This window comes from Desmodus rotundus, chromosome 10, assembly GCF_022682495.2.
Source record: "Desmodus rotundus isolate HL8 chromosome 10, HLdesRot8A.1, whole genome shotgun sequence".
Lineage (NCBI taxonomy): Eukaryota > Metazoa > Chordata > Mammalia > Chiroptera > Phyllostomidae > Desmodus > Desmodus rotundus.
In genome coordinates this window covers 34,097,341-34,120,112 of record NC_071396.1, presented here as the reverse complement: position 1 = coordinate 34,120,112, position 22,772 = coordinate 34,097,341, and the positions used below count along the sequence as shown (strand labels likewise).

Below are 22,772 nucleotides of genomic sequence, written 5' to 3'. Positions count from 1 at the left end.
CACCAGGCGGAGTGCTCTGTGTGTTTTGGCAGTCTCTGTGTGTACCGCTCACCTGAGCAGGTTCTGACACGTTGGGCTCGGTTACTCCACTGTGCCTGAGGAAGGGTGCGGCTTTATCTTCAGTACCCGAGGCAGTGCCCTATCCTGGAACCCGCAGCGTGGAGACTCTCAAGGGCTCTGTGTGTGTGCACAAAAGTCCAGCTGTGTGTCTCTGCATGTTTCCGTATGTGTGCATGCACCTGTGCCCATGCATGTTTTGATATAAATCTCAGTGTTACAGCCATCGATGCCCTGGTACGTTTTTTCACAACAAGGAGATGCTCGCTGTTCCTTCAAGTCCCAGAATCCGGCTCTCGCGCGGGGCTTCTCTGTCCACCTGAGCCACATGTGCTGGGCGCCTGTGGAGGGCTGCCACCTCTCTGCTGAGGCCATGACCTTTCACGTGGCCTGTGCGTGTGCACGCCGACCGCTGTTGTCCTCTTGATCCACCGGCTCCTAGTAGGGCTGGCATGGCACCAGGCGCTCCGAGCAGAGCTGCCTCAGTCACTGATCGGAGAAATGCTTTGTGACGGAAGATACCTTAGATGCTTGAGGTCATAGCTGCAGAGGTTTCGTCCCTGTGCGATTTAAATCCCTTTCTCGAGGTCCACTCTTCTGGAGGGCCTGGCAAAGAAGGAGAAAAAATAGCCTAGAATAATTAATGGTAAGAGGTTGTGGAAAAAAATTTCTTGGGGTGACTGAACTATTCTTGTTCAACCACTCACCCTGCTGCCTTCTGGATTTGGTAATGAGCATTTTTGTTTTCTTAAAGTCAGGGGCTGTTTTAATAGCTACAGACGCTGCGTGTCACGGGTCCTAAAGATTGCCGGTCCTACGAGAAGCTCCTGCAGAACGGGATCCCCTGTAAACCAGTCTCCTGTCTGCCTCCCGGCGCACGCCGGTGCACATCAGCACGTTCAGGGACGAGAGGGGCCTGCGAGGCAGGCCTGCTACACACTGGTCGGCCCTCAGCGCACCAGTGCGTATTTTCGAAGAAAGACCACTTTTAGTTTGGCCCCCTATCTCTGATAGGCTATTAGGTTATTAATATGTCCAGGGGTGAAAGTCTGAGTTGAAGGAGAATGGGGTGTGACAGAGATTGAGGTGCAGACTTGTGCTGTGATCAGTGGTGTCTGGGCCCAGGCTCACGGCAGTGAGAGGTGGAGATTGCCTGCTGGTGTCGTTTTCTGGCCCTCTGTCAGGCTGTTAGTTGTGGGGTGTGCAGATGCCAGGTATGCCAGGAGCTGGAGGATACCAGAGAGGCTTGTTCAGAGTTGATACGTTACCTGCAACTGAGGCTGGGGTAGCCTGTTCTGCCCATGGGGTCTAAAGGTTTTGTAGAGAAAGGGCAGTTTCCTCCCCACCGTTCGCCGTGGAAGTGCCCGTCCAGAGGGTAACGGGAAGTGGCTCTGAAGGAGCCGTGGAGACCTGCGTGGCATCGGGGCAGATGGAGCCCGGTGCGCCACAGGAATGTTTAGCACGGGCCCACCTGACTGTGTGTCAGGGGCACGGGCTCTCTGCTCTCAGATGTCAAATAAGGAAACAACAATGGCCCAACAACAGTAGCTGTCTGGTGTGAGTGAATCAAAGTTGTATCTATTTTTATTGTCAGAGATCAGCAAAAAAAAAGCAGTGTAACTTTTTGATGTGCCACAGAACTTTATTAACTAGTTCATGTGTGCTGCGAGGTGAAAAAGGTCACGGCTTTAGAGAGTGGCCCCCACCAGACCTGCCAATGGAGTGACCCACAGGGGAATCCTGTCCCCACACGACTTTTGTCTCAGCACAAGCATCCTAGGTGGTGACATTATTACTCCATGGGCCTCTCTGGGGCCATCAGACACCTCGACTGACTTGGAGGTCAAGCCCTTAAGGTCCCCAGTTCCTCCTCAGAGAAACATGGCTGCCCATGTGTAGGCCTCTCTGGTGGTACCAGAGAGTATCACTCAGGAGAAACCAGTATGGGTGTGCCCGAGGGGGTGGACCCCAGTGAGCAAGGAACCCTGGGTCAGTACAGGGCAAAGGAAGCAGGGTCACAGAAATGGAGATTTAAATCCCAGCTGTAGTGCCATATATTCATAAAAATTGCTTAAGCTCCCAGGACCTCATCCTGTCTCACCCGTGAGACGGCAGTAGTAAGTGCCGTTGTGCTCGGTATTGGGGGATTGAGTGATGTGCCGCTCCACCTGTGGGACACCCCGATGCTGGGGTACATGCCATCCTTTCCTGCTGCTGGTGCAGATCCAGGAGTGGGATTCTGGCAAGACCATCACTCACTGGAATGAATCCTTCTCCCAGGTCAGTATGAACAAGGCTGGCGTTCGTATTCACCCCTGTATGTCAAGGCTGAGTCCCACAGAATTTTTAAGTTTGGCCTCTCACACTCTCTACACTTACTTTTTTTAAATGCCCCCCCCCCCCCCCGAGTTTCCTAGCTTTTTCATATCTTTTTTTGCACCTTACAAGGCAGTAGTGTGTGCACCCTTCTTGATGCAAATGTGACTTGAATTTTTGCACAAGATGAGGGCAGTGTGTTCTTTCCCAGTAGCTGTTTTGATCATGCTTGGCAGTGTGGTGGCATCTTTGGCCAGTGTAGCACATATTGAGACTATATTTTCAAGGAATACTTTTGAGGCTTTCCAAAGTCTCTTTCCTGGGCTGCGTTGTTTGGAAACTTTATTGATGAAAAGCATTCCCCTTTCTAGCTCACATCAAGGTTTATGTGCCCATTTTCTGGGCTACCCCCTTCCTCTTGTCCACGGCACATGCAAAAAAGTCCCTTGGGATCTTCCTGTGTGTTCTTTGTGCCTTTTGTTTTAGCATTATGTTACCTGGAAGAACTGAGGGTCATCTACAAATCAGAGGTGCTCTGCTGTAGTCCCTCTGAGAGAGCAAGGATACCAGGATCTACCTTGAGGATGGGGGCATGGGTTGGCTTGAAGGAGCGTATGATGGAGGAAGTGTAGGGCCTCGTACCAGGTGGAGGATGGCACAGATTCTGAGACACGCCAGATCAGGTAGCGCCCGGAGCAAAGCCAGGGGCACAGCAAATGGACACACCCCACAAGAAAGCCGGATAGGCTGGGGAAGATACTCCTTGTCCTGTTTCTCTTTTCTCATGAATGTGTGGCCCGGAAGTAAGAGATTCTGCTCTTGACTGGGTGAGGATTTCCAAGGGACTCTCACCAGTTTCCCACCATCTATGGTGGTACATCTCTCCAATTACCATGGAGACTTCCACTTTAAAAATAGGCATTGGGTGGAATCTAGTGTAGAAAGAAAGAAAGGAAAAGAAATCCAAATATATCGCAGCAGTTGGTTCCCCACGCCCTTGTGGCTATTTACTCCCTTGAGGATTTTCATCAGGTTTGTCTTTTCCTTATAGAGAGAGTGTTTATTCTTCCGTATGTTATATTGGCTTAAGCAACGTGTGGTTCTGTGGTTGAAATTTGTTACATGGTCCTCTTGCTTCTTGGAGAGGCAGAGTATTGTAGTGGTGAGGTGTGTGGCTGCTAGAGGCATCTCACCTGGGTTCACTCTCAGCTTTGTCTCCTAGTAACTGCGCAACATTGGGAGGTAACTGTGTAACCGTTTTCTCATCAGTAAAAGTAGTCACATAAGGTACCTGCTTCATAGTTATGTGATTTAAAGGAAGTAAAACCTGGCAGGTGCGCAGAACGGTAACTGGTGTATAATAATCCCTGAGGACGTGCCAGTTAAGATTCTTCTCTAGGGAGCTGTGAGGCACACTGGCATATAGCTTACCTTTGGGGCCTTGTCTCTCTGCGCAGGCGGTGCGCACAGTGCCGTCAGCAGGCCTGCGGCTCATAGCGCTGCTGCACAGCTCACAGGTTGCCCCCTCTGGACCTCTGGGTTTACCTTCGCCTGCTGTCAGTTCGATCCAGAACACTCTGTGCTCTGTATCTGTCGGCCTCGAAAGACAGGAGAGTGGGTAACATTTGGTTGCCTCAGTAAGGAATTAGATAATTCAGTGATTTGTGTCTCTCTTCCCCCTTGCCCCCTTCTCAACCCTGGCATGCTTTTGCTTTGTGCTTATAGTGTGGAACTAGGATCCATGTGCTGGCGTGCTGCCTTTGATAGATGCAGCACCTTCTCTCAGGCCTTGGAGAGTTTTGCAAAATGCCACTTGTGTGTTTGGGACTCACTGAGTGTCTGATTTGGACTCGTTTGCTGGCCCCCTTTTCTCTTTGCCTGGGGAGTCTGATTCTGTTTGTTTTTTAATATGCCCTAATTGCTGTGATAGGCTGAGACTCACCTGGGATGCTTGTTTTCATTTTTGTTTTGTTTACGACCTGGGCATTTTGATTCGTAAGTCTTGCTCTTCCTGTTGTGGTGGTGGTGGTGGTGGTGGTGGTGGTGTGTGTGTGCATGTGTGAGCTTACATAGCCTGTCAGGATTTCTGTTGAGGTTAGTTTTTAAAAGCTGTTTCTTGCCATTTCAATGTGAGGTTAACAGTGAAACTCTATACCTATTTGTCTATGACTGTGCTTTGCTACTCCAGGATTAAGGAAAAAAAATTTAAGTGTTAAAACAGAGATACTGAAGATTCCTTAATGGCAGGACCTATTTGGTGGGAAATGGGGCTGTTGATAAGCGTAGAGCTCCCCTGTCCTCCTCCTAATTGCTGGCAGCCTCCATCAGGAGGGATGGGGTTGAGGCACACTAACACTATCAGCAGAGTCACCATTTCCTTGAGGGCAGAGTCCGATTGATGGCGGAAATGTCTTGAGCAAGGTCTTTCCTTGTCCATCCTTGACTGAATTTTTATGTCCGTACGTGGAAATTTTATGGCGGTACCGTTCTCTTGTATGATCCCGAGTTCTTTATAACCCGAGCAATGGAGAAACCATCCCAGCTCCTAGATTTTCAGTTTGAGAGGAACAACATCCTTCATGGAGAGGAGATCCCTTCGTTGCACTGCACCTGACCACAGTTATCACCCATCTCTGCGAATGCTTGTAACGGTGGGAGGTCCCAGCCTGCCTTGGGCCATTATAGCAATGCATAAGTATATATGCTTTTGACTTTGTATTTTACTAAATATTATCTTTATTTAAAAACTGGTGCACATTTATGGATTGGAAGACTTAATATTAAGATGAAATTACCCTCAAATTGATCTACAGATTCAACACAATCTCTATAAAAAATCCAGGCTGCGTTTTTCACAGAAATTGACATGCTGATCCTAAAATTTATATGGAAATTTAAAGGACTCAGAATAGCAGAACGATATTGAAAAAGAAGAACAAACTTGAAGAAACTAAACTTTTCAATATTAAAGCTTGTTATAAAGCTAGAGTAATCAAGATAGTGTGGCACTTCTCATAAAGAGAGACATATAGCTCAATGGAATAGAATTAAGAGTCTAAAAAATAAACCCTTAACATTTATATGCAGTTGATTCTCAACAAGGTTGCAAGACAATTCACGGGGGATAAAGTAGCCTTTTAAGCAGAAGGTGATGAGACACACAAAAAATGAAAATGGACCTCAGACTACACACCATAAACAACAACTACCTCAAAGCGAATCCCAGATGTAAATGTAAGAATTAAAACTATTAAGCTGCTACAAGAAAGCATAAGTGCAAATCTCTGTGGCCTTGGATTATGTAATGGTTTCATAGATAGGACACCAAAACCGTGAGAAACAAACAAACAAACAAATATATATTTGTATATAGAGAGAGAGAGAAAGAGAGAAAGAGAGCGCAAGCACGTGCGTGCCTCAAAATGTGAAATTTTTGTCCATTAAAGGACACCATCATGAAAGTGAAAAAGCCCACGGAATGGGGAAAAATATTTGCAAATCATATATTTAATAAGGAAGTTTATATCCAGGACATATAAGGAACATTTATAACTTGGCATGAAGACAACCTGATTGAGAAATAGGCAAATGATCGGAACGTTTTTGTAAAGATACACAAACGGCCAATAAAAACGTGAAAAGCCCAGCATCGTTAACTATCAGGGAAGGGCAGGACCACACTGAGCTCTTCCTTCACATCCACGGTGACGGCCACCGTCGAACAGCTGGACAGCAGCAAGTGCTGTCGAGGACATGGGAAATCAGACCCGGCACGCGTTGCTGGGGGGAAGGTGAAATGGGCAGACACTTTGGGAAACAGCTGCTCACGTCCTCAAAACTGTACCACGGTTACCATATGACGCAGCAGTTCCACGTCTAGGTGTATACTCACCTAGAATTGAAAGCTCCTCTATGCATGAAAACGTGTGCATCATTGTTCACGGTAGGATCATCCGTAGCAGCTAAGAAGAGGAAACGGTGCACAAGTCCTTCGACTGAAAGGCGGATTAAGACGCGCCGCACTGGTGTAGTGGACTGTTGCGGAGCGGCGAAGGAAATGCAGTGCTGGTGCAGGCGACGGCGTGACCAGCCCTGCAAACAGTTATGCGAGTGGAAGAGACCAGACACAAGAAGCTCTGCATTTTATGGTTCCACCTGTATGGTTTGCCCAGAACAGGCAGATTCACAGTGACAGAAAGTGAGGAGTAGTGGCCATGGGCTGGGGGGCGGGGAGTGTCTGCTAACAGGTGTGGATTGGTTGGTTGGTTGGTTGGTTTGTCTGTGGGAAAACGATGAAAAGTTCAGGAGTGATGGTTGTACTACATGGGGTGATGGTTGTACTAAAAAAAACACTGAACTATATACTTTACAATAGTGACTTATACCTCAGTTTTTAAAAATTAGTTTTAAAAAAACCAAGCTACAGGCACACTGCCCAGTCTGAACTAGTGCCTGTAGTAGCCCTTGCCGGGGCCCTTCTTGCTGGATTGTGGAGCTTTTCAGAAGCGGGGCGAGGGGCTGCCTGGCTTAGGAGTGTTGAGAACCTGGGGGACTCAAGGAAGCAACTAGTTACCAACTCGTGTGGACATACTTTCACTTTTCAACAATGGGCATGATCCTGCTGGTTCAAGGCCACTGACTTAGTTGTTACCTGGGCCTGAATCCTGTGACTTCCATGCACACTAGCCCTGGGTTCCTCTACTGGGAGCAGCAGAAAGCATGTATGCCTTGTATGCATGTATGCCCCACACGTGCCTTGATATGCCCATCATAACACCAGGCAGTGTGAGCTCTGCACACTCAGAATCCTTAAGTCTGTGGGTCAGGAGCTGAGAAAGTCAGCATTTCAGTCAGCTTTGAAATGAATAGGGTATTACACAGAATGCTGGAAATATGTCTAGTTATATTGAATCTTATCATAATACAACATAGATCAATCTATCTCTCTCTGATAAGGGTCATTTGTATTCCCCAGCAAGCCCCTGTTGTCTGTCCCACTGCCATCTGCCTCATCTGATTCAGAATTCCAGGAGTCTGTCCCAGGTCTCACAGATGTGGTCGTGGAGGTGCCCTGAGCTCCTCATCAAAGCCCCCCACCCTCCGAAGGCTTGTTGGATGGGCCCCTGTAGCTCTTGCAGGGACATACCTCCAGGGCTCAATGCACGGGAAACGAATTTATATGGGAGAAGGGGAGATGTCTGCATGTTAGCTTGTTTAGTGACGTCCCATCTCGTTGCAAAAAGTTTGCAAAAATATATACAGTCAGTGCAACAGTGTGAATGAAGGGGAGACAGTATCTGGAAACGGGAGGATCAGTGTAAGGAAATAAAACTGGTGCCAAGATGAGTCCATTTAGTGCCCACTGGGAGAGGAACCTGCAGATTTGGCTGTGGCCACAGCACAGAGATAAACATCATGGGTCACAGGCTGTTGTTTGGAGAAAGAGTAACTTTTCCCAATGCTGTGGCCCAGCAGAAGCTACTCCCACAGCGCCTCATACAGGGTGGAGCACGGGCTGCAGAATCACCCTCACCAGCATCCTGAGAGTAGAGCCAGCAGTGCAGCTCTCAGGGGTGTTGGCTAAAGTATCCTCAGAAGTAAGCACGCCCAAAAAGTATCCTCGGGTTTCACGCTCCAAACCACTTCATGAAGTAGGTGGCAGGTGGAGGAGAGAAGCTTTCAGGAGCACCGACCAGGGCTGTGTTTCACTCTGGGGACGGCCCGGAGGTGGGGAGCCTTTGGGGAACTCAGTTGTGGGACACTGATGGCAGTGCCTTCCCTCATCCCCGTACACCCCAGCACACCCCCGTCCGTCTGGGGCCCTGCAGGTCAGCTCTGCGTCCAGTGGCGCCCTTCCCGTCCCAACCCACCGCCGCCCAGGCTTTTCTTCCCAGGGGCGCGGGAGCCTGGTCACGGGAGGCAGGGAATCGTTGCAGTCCAGCACAAGTCATTTGACAGCATTGTCTCCACTCTTCTGGGAGCCTTTTTGACTAGCACGTGGCTGTGGCTCCAGTGGAGTCTCTGGGCCGGCGTGATGGGTTGCAGCGTCCTTTGTTTCCGTTGCTTGTCAGCAAGGGAAGACTTGGATTTACAGGGAATACCCCCCTCAGTGTGGTGTGATAAGGGGTGGTTGGAAGAGTTTACATGGAAACCTGAACATGGGGAACAGAGTTCAACACTTGGAAGTTGATTTTTCACATTAGGTACAAAGGCCATTGTTATTAGTTGATGCATCAGTTAGTCTCAGTCTCTTATACCTGCACGTGCCGTATCTATTGATCTGCCATCTGTCTTCATTTATCCGTCTGTCATCCATCTATCTGTCTTCATCTGTCTGTCATTCAATTCCTGCCAGTCCCTGCTTCTGAATTCACAGTGTGGCTCTACTGTTGTCATTCGGTTGGGGGTGTCCCAGTGTTGTGAGGTCACTCACAAGTGGGCTCTGGCCCTGTTTCCCTGACCCTCCTTCTGTGCTGATTCCCTGGTTCTCTCTCAGTCCTGCTTTGTGCTCCAGCCGAGGCAGACCCTTGGCTTTCCTGGGGAAGCATTCCTGGTTTATTTTCCCGGGACCACAGACAAAAGACCACAGACGTGATGGTTTAGAACAACAGAAGTTCGTTGCCTCAGTTCCGGAGGTCAGAAATCCAAGGTGAAGATGTTGGCAGGGCTGTGCCCCCTTGGGATGCTAGTGAAGGGTCACTTCCATGGCTCTCTGCTAGCTTCCTGCCAGCAGTCTTGGGCACTGCCTGTGGACAGATGACCCCGGTGTCTGCCTTGCTGCTCGCGTGGCTCTGTGTGTCCAAAGTCCCCTTTCATAAGGGCACAGTTAAACTGGATCGGGCTTGCCCTAATGAGCTCAACTCAATCACCCGCAAAGATGTTGTTTCCAAATACAGTTGCATTCTGAAGTATTGGGGGCACAATTCAGCTCATACCCCATTGTGGTGCTTTGTCCATGCTGGTCCTGCCATATGCAGTGCACCCCGTGATTTTCTGCCTAGTGACCGTCTTTCCCTCCTCTTTCCCCCTCCAGGGTGACCGCTCCCCACACTGAACTCCCCCACCTCTTGGTGGTACCTCTCTCTGGGCACTCATTGTAGTAGATCCTGCATTATTTGTTTGAGGATGCCACTTGATTTTAAATTTCTCCCCTTTTTTGGCTTCTAGGAGATTGAAACTCAGGTATTTGCAAACTTACTGCTAGATAAGCTTAGAAAGGTATATAGCTCACATTCTTGGCACTGGGTTTTGAGCGTCTCTAGGGCAGTAATTGTGTTGCTCATCTTGGTTTGCCATCTCCTTTTGTCCAGCCCCGAACATCGGGCCCCTGAGTGCGGGCGGCTCTCAGCCAGTGTCAGTACTTGGGAGATTTGCAGAACAGGGAAGACAAGGACTTGGGTCTGCGTTTGTCGGTGTGTGCCAGTGTGTGTCTCTGCAAAGTGCTGCCACTCTGGGACCTGCACAGCACGTGTCTGTGCTCTCCGTCTGGTCTCGGCTGTAGTGAGACTCCCACCACCTGTGGGCCTTATCTGCCTGTCTGTGTGTGTGCCGTCACCAAACGGGGCTCCCAGGGAAGAGTAAGAGCTGTTGCTCTGCCCATATTACAGGGGGGCCTTCTCCTCTGCCTTCTCTTCGTTGTCGTCTTCAGTGTCTTCGTCCTCATCGCTCATCATAGGAATTTAGGGCCCGACAAGCAGCCTGTGGGTTTACAGTATTGTTAGGACCATAAACTTAGAATGTGCCAGCTGCCTCTTAGCCCTGTCCTGCTCCAAGATAATCTGATTAAAATCGATACCACCCAAGGATTTGGACTTAATTGATTTCATTTCCTGCTAGACTCTGGACTTTGCCTTTTTTTCACTGGGTCCTAAACAGTGCGGCCATGACCCTGAGGAAAGCCAGGCACCCTGGCGTAGCAGATGGGCTTGAGGACTGGTTCTGTGAGGGCCTGTGGTCAAGTTGGGGGTAGGAGGCACTGACAGGAGAGCAGATTTTTCTTTCCTTGCCTCACAGAGTTAATTTGAGGCTAACGTAATTCTTATTTAAAGTTTTTAGAAGAAGAAATGCTTCTCAAATGCCAAGCCTCTAGAGTAGAACCCCAAAATAACGTGGCACATTGTTACACAGATTCGCGTACACACGCAAGTCATGTCACGTGGTTCTGAAGGCAGGGTTTCTGTTCACGAAAGTCCTGGTCCTTCAGGTGAAAAACAGGGAGAGTTGTGGGTGTGTGTCTAGCTTGGGTGTCGGTGTGGCAGGCTGGGGTGCATGGGGGCTGCAGTGCGAAAGCCTGGATTTGGACCTGCCCGTGCAGCTTGTTAGCAGGGCGGCCCTGCCCGCCCCCCGCCTCCTCACCCGCGAGCTCGGGACCGTGGCGGTCCTCACATCGTGGGGTGCTGCGAAGGCTGGGCGGGGAGCGGTCCATCGCAGTGCTGAACTCATCGCCTGTGCATGTGTGAATGCTCATAGACGTTGCTTGTTAGACTTTAAAAAAAGATCTGATTGAGAAATGAAAGAAAGGAAGAGTTTCCTTGTAGTCTGTATATTTAAAGTGGTTCCAGATAATAGGAGAAGCAGCATTGAGTTTGTCAGTAAGATGCACAGTAAGAGAAATGCCAAGTAGCCAGTTGGCATTGTGAGAATGAGAGGGAGGTTCATGGCTGGAATTACATGGTTAGGTGCCACCGCCCTGGAGCAGGACAGCCCTGACGGAATGTACAGGGAGATGCAGGGAGGGAAGATGACCAGAGGGGCCCTTCCCACACACCAGTGAACATAGGCATCACCGGACCCGTCTGCTGAGATGCAGGGTTCGATTCAGTAAGTTTGGAGTAGAGCCTGAGATTTTTCATTTCTAGCAGGCTCTCAGGAGATGCTGTTGTTACTAGCGTGAGAGCCACACTTTGAGTAGGGGTGGAGGAAGAGAGGCCCACAGGGAGAAGGGCAGTAGAAAGGTGAAAAGATGGCCAGGGTGGCATAGTACTGTAGGTGTCATGGGGGATGTGAGGGGGACAGGAAGCCATGCTCTGGGACAGTCAGGCTGAAGAGGGAGGGGGAGAATCTGGGTATGGGATATCCACCAGGTGCCCGTCAGGAGGGCGGTTTCTGTGGAGGGAATCAAAGTTATTTGGGGGGAATGCAGCATTAGTGGTATGTGAGATGGTGGAGGTTACATTTGGAATCGAATCATGAAAAATGCTGTTAGCTAAAGGAACTGCGGAAATGGGGGGATAGTGGATGGTGTGGTCACGCAGAGGGCACCGCTGCATCCTTCACTTGGTGAGAGACGGGGAGGTGGCCCTAGTGGGTTTGGTCCTTGTGCGCACACCTGGAGGTGGAGGGGACCACACACGGGGCGTTGCAGGAAGCGGATAGAGCAGGACTGCTGGAGCTGCCGGAGGGCTGGGAGATCATTGAAGACGGATGTTGGACATGGGATCGAAGACACCAGTTAAGGAAACATGAAAATACGTATTTTTTCCTCTAATGTAGAGAAAAAGAAAAAGGGGGGGGGGGCTCTGGTCTAGACACTGTGGCGGACCCCCTGCTGGAACAGAGCAGTGACAGGGACACACAGGAGCACAGAGCCCGAGGGACCGGGTGTGGTTCAGGGCAGGCGGCTGGTAAGCAGGGCGCACTCACTCTCATTCTGGGCTCCAGGCCGGGGGGTGGGGGGGTTAGGAGGGAGAAAAGCGAGGACAGGGGCGTGGCTCTGGAGGGTTCCATAGAACTCCATGTGCTCCAGACACTCTTGCGCATAGAACAGGCCTGACCTGCTTATCAAAATGCAGGTGTCGATTTGGTGGGGCCTGGGAGTCTCCATTCCTGCCAGACTCCCAGCTGCTGCTGGGCCACCTGTCCACCCTTTGACTAACATGCCTCTGGAGTAGAGGTCAGCAAACGGTGGCCCATGCGCCAAGGGCCAGACCTGGCTCCTGCCCATTTTTGTAAGTAAAGTTTTACTGAAACACATTTATTTGTTTAATTATTTATTTATATGTTGCCTGTGGCTTCTTTCAGGCTACAACTGCAGAATTTAGTAGCAACCCAGACTGTAATTTGTAAAGCCTAAAACATTCACTCTCTGGTCCTTTACAGGAAAAGTTTGCCAACTTGTGCTGCAGAGAAATTCTCACATGAGCCTACGCTTGTATGATAATATTTATTGCAACCTTTTTGGAGATACTGATAAGTGGAAATAACTGTCAATTGGTAGACCAGGCAAATAATTTAATTTGCAGTATTTTCATACTGTAGACTATGTCAGTCAGGATGAGTGAATGGCAGCTACATGTATCAACATGGGTTAATCTAGAAAACACCTCTTGTTTTACAGTTTAAATTTAGGCAAAACAATGGTAACATTGGGTACAGGACTGTGTCGCAGAATTGTTGACAGATAACTGGAAAGGATGCCTGTCTGTCTGAGGAGAGTGGTCACCCCGGTGAGGTGTGAGAGCAGGAACAGCATCAGGCTGGACTCATCATGGGTTCGCAGCCTTAGCTGTGATGTATCATTTCTTTCAAAAACTGGGAAAGAAAATATCAAAATCGTAAGTTAATACTGGGTGGTGGGCACATAGTTTTGGTTTTCTCTATGCTTTTTGTATTTCAGATGTGTCAAACACTGAAAAGAATAAAAAGAAACAAGGAAGGAGAAAATACCCTGAATATGCAGACAGGTATTTTGAAGTGCAGAGAGGGGAATGAAGGTAGAGAAAGGTGGTTATGGCCTGAGGCGCTCTCTCCCTCAGTTAAGCAAGAGGAGGCGCCCCAGTGTTAGAGACTGGCTCTTGCAGTAGTTACTTTTGGGAATGGCGAGCAGGTCCAGCCCCGTGTGTGGTTGCATCCCATGGCTTCTGGAGCACGCCGACTCTAGGAGGCACTTCATCCGCGCCTTGGGACGGGAGGACTTTCACTTTCTCTGGGACTAACCACTTTCAGCCAAGGCTGGCTTGTTAGTGGGGTGGTCTTTCTGATGCCGAGTGCAGAGCCCCATGACATCGCCTCCTCTGGGGTGTGAGCCTGGGAATACCCGTCGGCGGGGAGTCAGAAGAGCCCTCAAGATCCTCCAGGGACAAATCTTCTGCTTTCGTCTGAGAATCCCAGTGGCCTTTTATCTCACCCAGGCCTGGACAGCCTCCCACTGTGATGTCCCATGGGTAGGATTCCCTGAGCCAACCTCCCTCTGAGCGTCTGCACTCAGCTGGAACCAGACTAGGCACAGGAGACAGGAGTCTCATTACTTACTTTCCCAGCACTATGGAGGCAACTGTACGGAAAGAGGTGCTGCATAGTGAATTGGGGGTCCCAGTTCAATGCTCTCAACCTTGCTTGCATATGAGGGATACTCCAGTTCTGAGTTCATTTCAGCACCCCCTAGAACCCTCTGTAGCATGCGATTGTAAGGCTGTGGGGGTACTTTGGGCCAGATCATGCCCCATGAAGTCCTGCTGGCTGGCACATGACAACAGCGTTAGGTCACGTGCCTTATGTGTGTCAAGGTCACTGCCAGCTGATGATCTCAGTGCCGCCTCCTCCCCCAGCAGCAGCGTCGTGCGTGGGCTCCAGCACATTTTCTTGTTGGGAACTAAATCGGGGGGTCAGCACTTTGCTTAGCTGACTTACTGTGCAGAAATGTTGGCTGAGCATTGCCAGAACTCTTGGATTTTGAAGGGAAGCTAGAATGGGGATATTTTAAATGTGATTTTTCCCAAGTTTTATATGTTGCCAACTAAGTCAAAATTTTGAAAAAAATTATGTTGAAAAAAAGCACAAGTTAGAGCCACATACGGCCTATAGGTTAAGTTTGCGTACAACCTCAGAACGACAGAGGGAAAGATCTGAGAGCTTTAGGCAAGCTAGTTTGTGGCTAATAAGCCTAGGTGTTTGGGCCTCGCCCACCTGGGTCCATGCCACCAGCCTTCTGTTGCATCTGAAGGCAGCAGAAGAAAGAACTTGATTGGAAAAAGCAATAGCTGCACCAGGAGGCAAAGGTACAGAAAAAAGCAACCATAGCCATATTCCAGGGACCATTAGGACTCCTTGGTTGCCTTCCCACGACCTGGGAGAGGCACTACTTGAAGCAAGATGTGTGTCAGTGAGGGAGTTTTTCATCACCGTAATGCATTGTTTCTCTCCCTTCTAGTTCCCTCAGTGGCCTGGGGACGGTGCTGGGGACAGCAGTCTGAGCGCTGTGCCCGGCCGCTCAGGTCTTTCTCAGACATCCCCACTCGCTATGGGGGCGGCTGTGTCCCGAGTAACTGCTCTTCTCGCCAAACCCACTGCTACCTCTCTTTCATGTGTTTTATTTTTCATCCTTGCTAAGCTGAGCCCCTAGGAGTAACATCAAAATAAAGGACTCAGTGTCTAGATAGAGTTCCCAACACACACGCGGGGGGCGGGGGGGGGGGGCGCGGGCAGGCTAGCTGGAGCAGGGATGGAAGCAACCTGGGGAGGGTTAGACGGGGGCCCCCGCCAAAGGAGGGGCGTGCTGGCAGCGGATGCTCCTCTCCCCAGCCTGGGGAGAGGACTGCAGTCCTCATTTGTGCCTTGCGGGCCGAGCCAGACATGACGCCCTGCTTCCCCTGGAGAATGTCCCCACCACTGTGGCCTTGACCTCCCTTTCAGCCTCTTTCCTGGATATTGATTTTCAACAAAAGGGAGCTTCATTGCAAAATTGTTAATTATAAGGACTTTGGGGTTATGAAGAGCTTGATTCAATATCATACTCTACCACAAAGTGAAGTTGGGTGTTCTTTAAAAATATTATGGAGCCTTAGTTTTCCACATGTAAAATGGAGTTAATAATATCAATCTTGTAAAGACACTGGGGGATATTGGATTAACTGAAGGCGGCGGTGTTTGGATTCCAGGGTGGTCGGCGGTGCGTCTGATGGCAGGGTTGTCACACTTGGTTGTTGCCTGGGGCTCCCTTCTTCAGCCCGTGTCTACCTGCAGCACGGCTCAAACATTTCACCTCTTCTTACCCCTTAGGGAAAGGTGGGGAGGTGGAGGCCAGAATGCCCCTGACTGGGGAGGGGTGCGGAGCAGGCTCCCCGTGCCAGCATCTGTCATGTTGGTCTTTCCTGCTGTCTCTCTGGCTGAGGATCTGAATTTCTCTGACTTTGCTTCCCTATCACTAGGCTACCCATGACCTCAGTGCCAGAACGCTGTGTATTTCAACCCACTCCTGTGTAGAAAGTGCTTTTCTCACAGGCTTTGCAGTGTGAGTGCTAAGCATTACTGTGAGTAGGAACTTTGGGATGACAGACAAATACATTTGAAGAGGAAATGTTGGAAAATAATCCAATAGAGAGCTCCATTTGGTTTTGGGCCTTTTATCAAGGCCATAACCTAAACCACTTTGTGGAGTTAGGTAATAAAATTACCATGTCAGATAACGAAAGGAAGAAGCAGAGACCGAATGGGAGGCCTTGAGGCCCCCAAGCGAGATGAGGAGCATGTGAGCGGCAGAGTCAGGGAGGTTCTCTCACTGGCAGGCGGGCATGTGCAGGGAAGTGGTGGCTCTGGACTCCCAGGGCCAGAGTGCAGGAGTGGGCTGGGCCCAAGGCCTGCAGAGGGGGAGAGGATCAGGAACACAGGGAGGTTTCAGAGTCTAGGCCACCTCTGGTCCTCTTTGGCTGCAGTGAATTTTAAAGGACTTGCCCTTGAAGACTTAACCTGCTTTTGGTTCAGTGGAACCAAAACCTCTCATTCAACCCTTAGGGTGCTCAGCACCCCTTATCCCCTAGCCTGTCTTCACAGCTCCCCCTCCCTTTCCAAGATGACTCTAGAGTCTCTGGCTTGCTTCTCAGGATACATAAACCTAGACAGCCCGTGCAGACCAGGCTCTGTTCTGAATTACACAAGGCTTGCAAGTAACGGTGTGCTGGGTGACTTTGGGGAAGGCTGTTGACAGATGGAGGAAGAGGCTAGACGTGAGGGTCCATGGGCCCCAGGTGGGCGAGGTCTTCTTCAGAGGTGTGTTTGTTCCTCCTCGGCCTTCCTGCCACCCATCTGCCCCTTTCTCCGTCGGTGTCCATGGTGGTCCTGGTCTCTCCTGCCCTCCCCCCAGCAGATGCTTTCTCCTTCCTGCTCCAGGGCTGTTGTGAGGAGGAGGGGGAGGAGTGGAGGGTTTTGGAGCGCTGCCTCTTATGCTGTCAGGCTCCAGCATGAGAATCTTGGAAAGGCTCCACCTGGGAGAGAGTTCCAGAGAAAACAAACTTCAGATCCCGGCTCAGATGGGAAAAGGCTTGTGTTTGCGGAGGCAGCATCAGGGACCTTGGCAGAGGCTTAGACAGGCTTGGCTCCTGCCTGCAACGGGTCTGGTGTGGAGCCTTCCAGGGCCGGGGGTGCTGCATGGCCTCCACAGGAGATTTTACTCTCAAGCTACGATGATGCTTTTTGCAGGAGTTGCAGCCCTTGGGTCTCCAGTGAGACAACAGCTTTTGCTGTTCTGAGTGTTTATGTCCTAACTAAGGCAAGAAAGATTTTCAGGGGCCAAATACCCCTCTCATCTCTTCCTCTCTTGCCCTTGTACAGTTGTTTTCCTCTTGTAGATTAGCTGAGTTTCTTCTGTGGGAGAGAAGGTGCCAGTGAGAGGGTCTTGAGACCTGTAGGACCATCACCCAAGTCATAGGGACCATCTTTCCAGCCCTGGGGACTGCCCAGAACAGCGGTGATGGGCACCAGTGTAGGGCACCCTGGCGCGAGAAGGGGGTGGGGGTTCGCCTGTTAGGGAAGGGGGCTGGCAGAGTCCATGGCGATGGCAAGTCCTTCTTCCCTGACTCCCTTGGACAGTTCTTTAGTGCCACCGTGCCATACTGAGAGGAGACGGTATCTAGATTTTATGCCTAAAATAAACCAGGCGCCCCTACAGGTAAAGCAGTGTGGGAGCAGGAGCTGGGGACACCTGGATTTCTTTCTGGTGCTTTGCACTTCAGAAAACTCCTTCCTTGTGTTTTTGCGCTTGGGGCTCAATACTGACCATTAATTCCCCCATGTCTGCCTCTCCTGCCAGGGGTCTTTTCAAACATAGACAATCATGGGATATTAAACTTGAAGGACAATAGAGATCATCTAGTCCCATCAACTCACTATATATATGAGGAACCTGAGGTCCAGAGTGGGGAAATGTCTTACCCAAGGTCACATGGTGAGTTACCTCCTTTGACTTTTGAATGCAGAACAGACCCTTCTCCCCACCGATGTTGATTCTTAAGATCTCAAGACCTCATTAAGTCTCCATGTGTCCCAGAGGCCTAGGGGAGGACTAGGGGCCCGTGTGGGGTCGGTCCCAACATCCCACAGGTTAGAGTCTTCCAGGGGAGGACGCTTCAGAGGGCCTTAGTGAGGGGTGTCTGAGAGAAAGGAGAGGGACCACGGCCTGGAGAGGAACAGTGGCTGCCCAGACCAAGGGAGCTGTTGGTCCTGGTCAGCACAGGGGAGCTATCACAGACACGTCCCACCTTGAAGCTGGCCCTCCCTCTAAACAGGATGTTATAGCGGTTCCCTCTAGCATCACAAATCTGACTCTGCTCCCTGCAGAGGGAGGGTCCCCAACATCCCAGACCCTTTGGATGAGGAAGAGGGCAGGTGGCAGCGCAGCCAGCTGCCTGTGTGCCATCCCCGTGCCCGCATGCAGCTTTTCTGCGCTGGCAGGCTGGCACTCCTTGTGCTGCACACACACACAAGCACACGCCCCCATAGCCGTCATCTTACGGACATCATTTTGACCTGAAGTTGACAGAAAAACCTCCTTTTGGAGATGCAGTCGGGAACACCCACATCTGGATGTCCCCATTCAGTCCGTGGCAGTGTGGCCAGGGAGAAGCTGAGCTGTCCTCCTTGCTTGAGGCTGCCCATCCCCTGTAAGACCTGACCTTACGAGAAGGCTGAGGGATTAGTTATCATTTCCTAAACCTTCTGCCGACCTGGTGAAATGAGATGGAAAAGTCAGTGAGAAAGAGCAGGTAGGCTTGGAAGTGCAGAGCACCACCCCCTTCCCAGTGTGGTCAGAGGTGGTCTGGACGATTCCAGCTTCTCGGATTAGAAATGGCCCTCCAGTGTCCCTGGAGGATGTAAGTTATGAGAAGACACTCTCCCACCAGCTCGCAGCCCTCTGGCCACCCTAGCAGTTACACCCAGTCCCCACCTACACGCCAGCTCACCATCAGGGGCTCCCCCACCGAGATGAGGCCGCTCCTGCTCTTCTACCCTCCGGCCAAGGCCCAGCCCCGAACGTTCTGCTCACTTCCCTTCCTCGGTTCAGCGGAGGCAGCAGCAAAGTGGAGTTTCCGATTTCTCTGACCATGCTTGGTTTTAAGTTAATTTCCTCCTCCTCTCCTTTGGCTGATGGTTCATTTAGCTATTTCCAGTATATCTGTATCCATATCTCCAGTTCTTCCCCCTTTCAAGCTCCCTCTCTGTTTCCCCTCCTAGTTCTCCCTCCTAGTTTTGATCTTCTTTGGGGGATTTGGATTTTACTTTATTTTGCTTTTTTCTGTTTTTCTGTTTTTTTTTTGTTTTTGTTTTTTATAGGTTTCAGAGAAATTATGTTGAATCCAATAAGCCTTCCTGGACATTCCAAGCCTCTTAACCATGGCATCTATGTTGAGGATGTCAATGTTTATTTCAGCAAAGGACGTCATGGCTTTTAAAAACTCCTTTTGAGCCTCCCTGTTTTGATGCCACCTGGGTAGGCTGGGCCCTCTGAGAGGCTGGGAGCTGTAGGCGTTGCTCTCTTTGGATCTGGGGATGCTAAGTAGAAACTGCATGAGCCACCGGTGCCCGTACCCTTTACCATCACCGAGATGGGTGTCTTCCCACCCTCCGCTGGCAGGGTCGCCCTTTCCCTCCAGTCATCACTGTGCTCCTTGTTGTCTGGCCTCCGAGGCAGCTCCTGCCACCACCTTTAGCGCCAATAAAGAGAATTAAAACCTGTGCACCAGGAGCCATCTTTTAAACACACTAGCCATTCTCTTGCTTTGCAAAACAACCCAACCACCACAAGACAGCCTGCTGAAGTCCAGCCGTGCTCCGGCCTCACGGGCCCTGCTTGGAAGCGTGGGGTCTCCCTGGCTCAACTCTTAGTCGCCTCGTCGCCCACAGCCTCCAGCGGGGAAGAGCGCCCAAGCAGAGGTGGAGCTGGTGCGGTGAGAGGAGGGGGAGCCAGGCCCAAGCGCTGGCACCAGATTAGGTCTCAGAGGAAAGAATGGAAACCAGTCGTTTTCTATGCTTTGTTTTTTTGGTGGAGAAAACCGTACACTTTTCTGGACACAGTTTCCCCTACTTCCTCTTCTCTCTGGAGCGGCTCGCAGTGAGTGTGGTGTTAGAAAACTGCTCGGAGAGGGGACTTCTCCAGGCCTCCTCCCTGGCCCCAGACCTGCTGTCGTGGTGCACTCTGGCTGCAGGCAGGCTTGCCTGCGGACTGGCCACCTACTAGGACACAAGGGACCGGGAGGCGGGGACCAAGTCCTCTCCTGGTAGTCCAAGATCCTGGGATCGGTTCCTTCCCCACTCTCACTTGTTCTTGACTCTGAGAACGTTTGGAACCCAATGGAGTCTCCAGTTCAAGGCCACAGGACGTGAAGGGGAAGAGAAGTAACCTTGGCCTCCTCCAGCCCCTCTCATGGCGCCAGTGGAAGTTTCATCCGGTTCTCTGGTCAATATGTGTGTTTACCTTGCTTGCTTTGATTCATGCCTTACTCTGTGGCCACTCTCTCCCGAAGAGGGGGTTATTTCCCCCAATTTCAACTTGACCCCCTGGGGAGAGGGAGGGGATGACTGTCCCCCCGCTTTGATAAGGAAGGCAGTTTTAGGGCCTGAACCTCTCCCAGACTTGCTGCCACATTGGCTGAGTGGACTTTGGGGTGGGCCCTATGGCCCCTTCCCACAGTGCCTCCATTGTGGGAAGTCGGTACAGGTGGCCCCCTCAATGGTGGAGAGCCTGGAGCAGGGGGCTTCCTCTGGGGAGCTTTCAGGGTGAAAATGGTGGTGGCTCTCGCCCACCGAGTTCTGGGTGGCAGTGAACAGCACCGGGTCGCAGGCTCTCCGCCTTTGGCAGACTTACCTGGGGGTGAAGATTCCCACTTAGGTTTATGTCCTGGGTCCTGGGGGTGGTGGTTCTTCATGCCAGGTGCCCAGCCTGGTTCTGCAGATGCTCCCGAGGGGTTTACGAATACGAAGCTTTCCAAGTTCTTGCCCAGTATCTGGGGTGGCCTCCCAGGCACCTGAGTGTCCAGAGCATCACATGGGGATGCAGGGTCTCTCCAGGGCCTCGAGGTGTGTGTTCATCTAGCCCCTCCCAGCTCCCCGCCGTCCTGCTCCCGCTGTGTCACGGCAGGCTGTCCCCACTGTGTCCTGCCAGCCCTTTGGGCCAGGGCCTCCTCCTGAGTGTGGCTTTAAGGAGCCAGCCTGAGGGTGATATTTTTAATTATTGTAATCATTACCTCATTTCCAGCCTCCCAGGCTCCACCCACCCCAGCACCTTTCACTCTGCCCTCCTCCTCACCTTGTGCTCTGATGGCGGGGTGCCATGTCTCCACAGAGACTCATAGGAGTGTTCAGTGTCTAGTTTCTTAATAAACACTTTATTTTCTAATGAAATGACTGGGTCAGACCTCTTATTTGGCAATTTTGCAGAGAATACTGAAGGTACAGAAATTCTAAGCTACCCACATTTCCCCCCCATTTTACTGTTAATCTTTTAAAGAAGTTTCTTGGCTCAAGACCTTTTAACAAAGGCGTTTACAATCTGTTTCATTGGTTGCTTGCATTGAGACACCTTCACATAGGTAAAGTTCATTCAGTGAGGTGTTTCCTCATCTTACTAAGGAGTTAGAGGCACAGAGAGGTTGAGCGGTTCACCCAGGGTCACACAGCACAAGAGGCAGAAGCAGGATTCAAACCTGATGCCCCAGACACGGCTCAGGCGACTGAGCCCCTTGCCTCCGTGGTAGCTGGGGACAGTTGTGCAGTCCCAAGTGGCCAAGGCTTTCGGAGATCCTTCTTCAGAGTGGTGTGTAGGGCTTAGGGGAGTGGGCTCAAAGGATCCTTTGACCCGGCAAGCCAGTGGGATGGGAGTGGTTTTATCTCTTCCCTGTGGGTCTTGGGGAGGTGACCTTGCCCAGAGGAAGATCAGGCTCCAGGCTTTTACAGGCCAACCTGCTGATCATTTATGCATCCCCTACCCCCTCCCCTCCACACACCCTCAGGTGGGCCAGTCTCTCCTGGCGGGTCTGGTGTGGGCTGCTGGGGGGGTGGGGGCCGTGCAGCAAAGGAGTCCCGGAGTCCTACTGAGAACAGAATGCTGGCTGGGCCCACCTGGCACTCTGGCTTCCCGGGCCCTATCCTAGCTGGGAAGGTTGGAATGCCTTCTGTAACTTTTCATGTCTTCCTTTGAGGAGGCAGGGACTCTGGATGTGGGAGATTTGAAGCAAGAGTGGAGGTCAGGGGCTGGGGACGGGTGCCTGGCTGGACTTGGACCCTTCACCAGGCCCCAGCAGGCTTGGCGTGAGCTCACCAACCTAGCAGGAAAGGTGAGATGGTACAGTAAGGTGGGTGAGCTCGAGGTGAGGTTGGGCAGGGCACTGATCAGGCTAGGCTGGTGCTTTTCTCCTTACCCCACTTCATCTCCTGTTTAAATCTAGTTTGGTTGACCCCACCTCCCACACCCCCACGGAAGCCCCTCTCTGCTAGAGCGACCTGGGGGCTAGGCTCTGCATTCTCCTGTTCTCAGCGGCTCCAGGGTTGGACCAGGGTTGTCCCAAGAATGGGGACTGTCTTTGGGACCACTAACCTGCATGGGTTCAAGCTTGAGCATTTCTTTATTAATTGGAGAGACACTTTCATTTATTTTGATGTGAGAGGCCTCCAGTGCCTGGGAGTAGGGATGATGACCAGGACTGGTCCCTGAGGAGATGGGAGGGAAGACACTGGACTCAGGAGGGGAGGGGCTGGCATAAGCTGTGTGGAGGCAGATCTCTCTGTGTAGCAGGTAGGAAGAGGGCAGGAGGGGGGTTTAGAGGTTCGAGGGTAAGGAAGCAAAGGGTTCTTGTCTGGCGGCTTCTGTTTTGCCTCTGAAGTGGAAGGCAAGGCCTCGTGCTGCCAGTGAGCAGATAGGCAGGAACAGAGCTGAGAGGGTCTGAAGTAGCAGCAGTGGAGACGACAGCAGATGGCGGGAAGCACGGAGAAGTTGCTGGGCCGAGCTGGGGCCGGGAGAGACTGGAGAGCATGCTCAGCGTGCAGGACTCTGTTCTCCGAGCTTTCCTGCTGGGTCCTGAAGCCCCATGGCACTTACCCTGCTGTGGGAGGCTCCTAGGCAGCCGGCCAGCACAGGAGGACCTACAGGGCTGAACTCGGCCCAGGAGTATGGCAGCTTTGTGTAGGGAGGCTCA

At 51.2% G+C, this 22,772-nt stretch overlaps 1 protein-coding gene across 4 annotated transcripts in view; it reads left to right on the top strand.

Annotated features, from left to right (window-relative positions):
• Positions 1-22,772, top strand: part of NTRK3 (neurotrophic receptor tyrosine kinase 3) — a 267,508-nt gene that overhangs the window by 164,632 nt on the left and 80,104 nt on the right. The window contains exons 14-15 of one of the 4 annotated variants that reach the window (XM_053913251.1): positions 17,396-17,530; positions 18,916-20,943. The exons of 2 other annotated variants lie outside the window; for them this stretch is intronic. In XM_053913251.1, coding sequence (XP_053769226.1) covers positions 17,396-17,530; positions 18,916-19,034 — 254 coding nt within the window. In that variant the 3' untranslated portion in view covers positions 19,035-20,943. Of the gene's footprint in view, positions 1-17,395; positions 17,531-18,915; positions 20,944-22,772 lie in introns of those variants that run through there. One more of the 4 variants, XM_053913252.1, reaches the window with a different exon arrangement.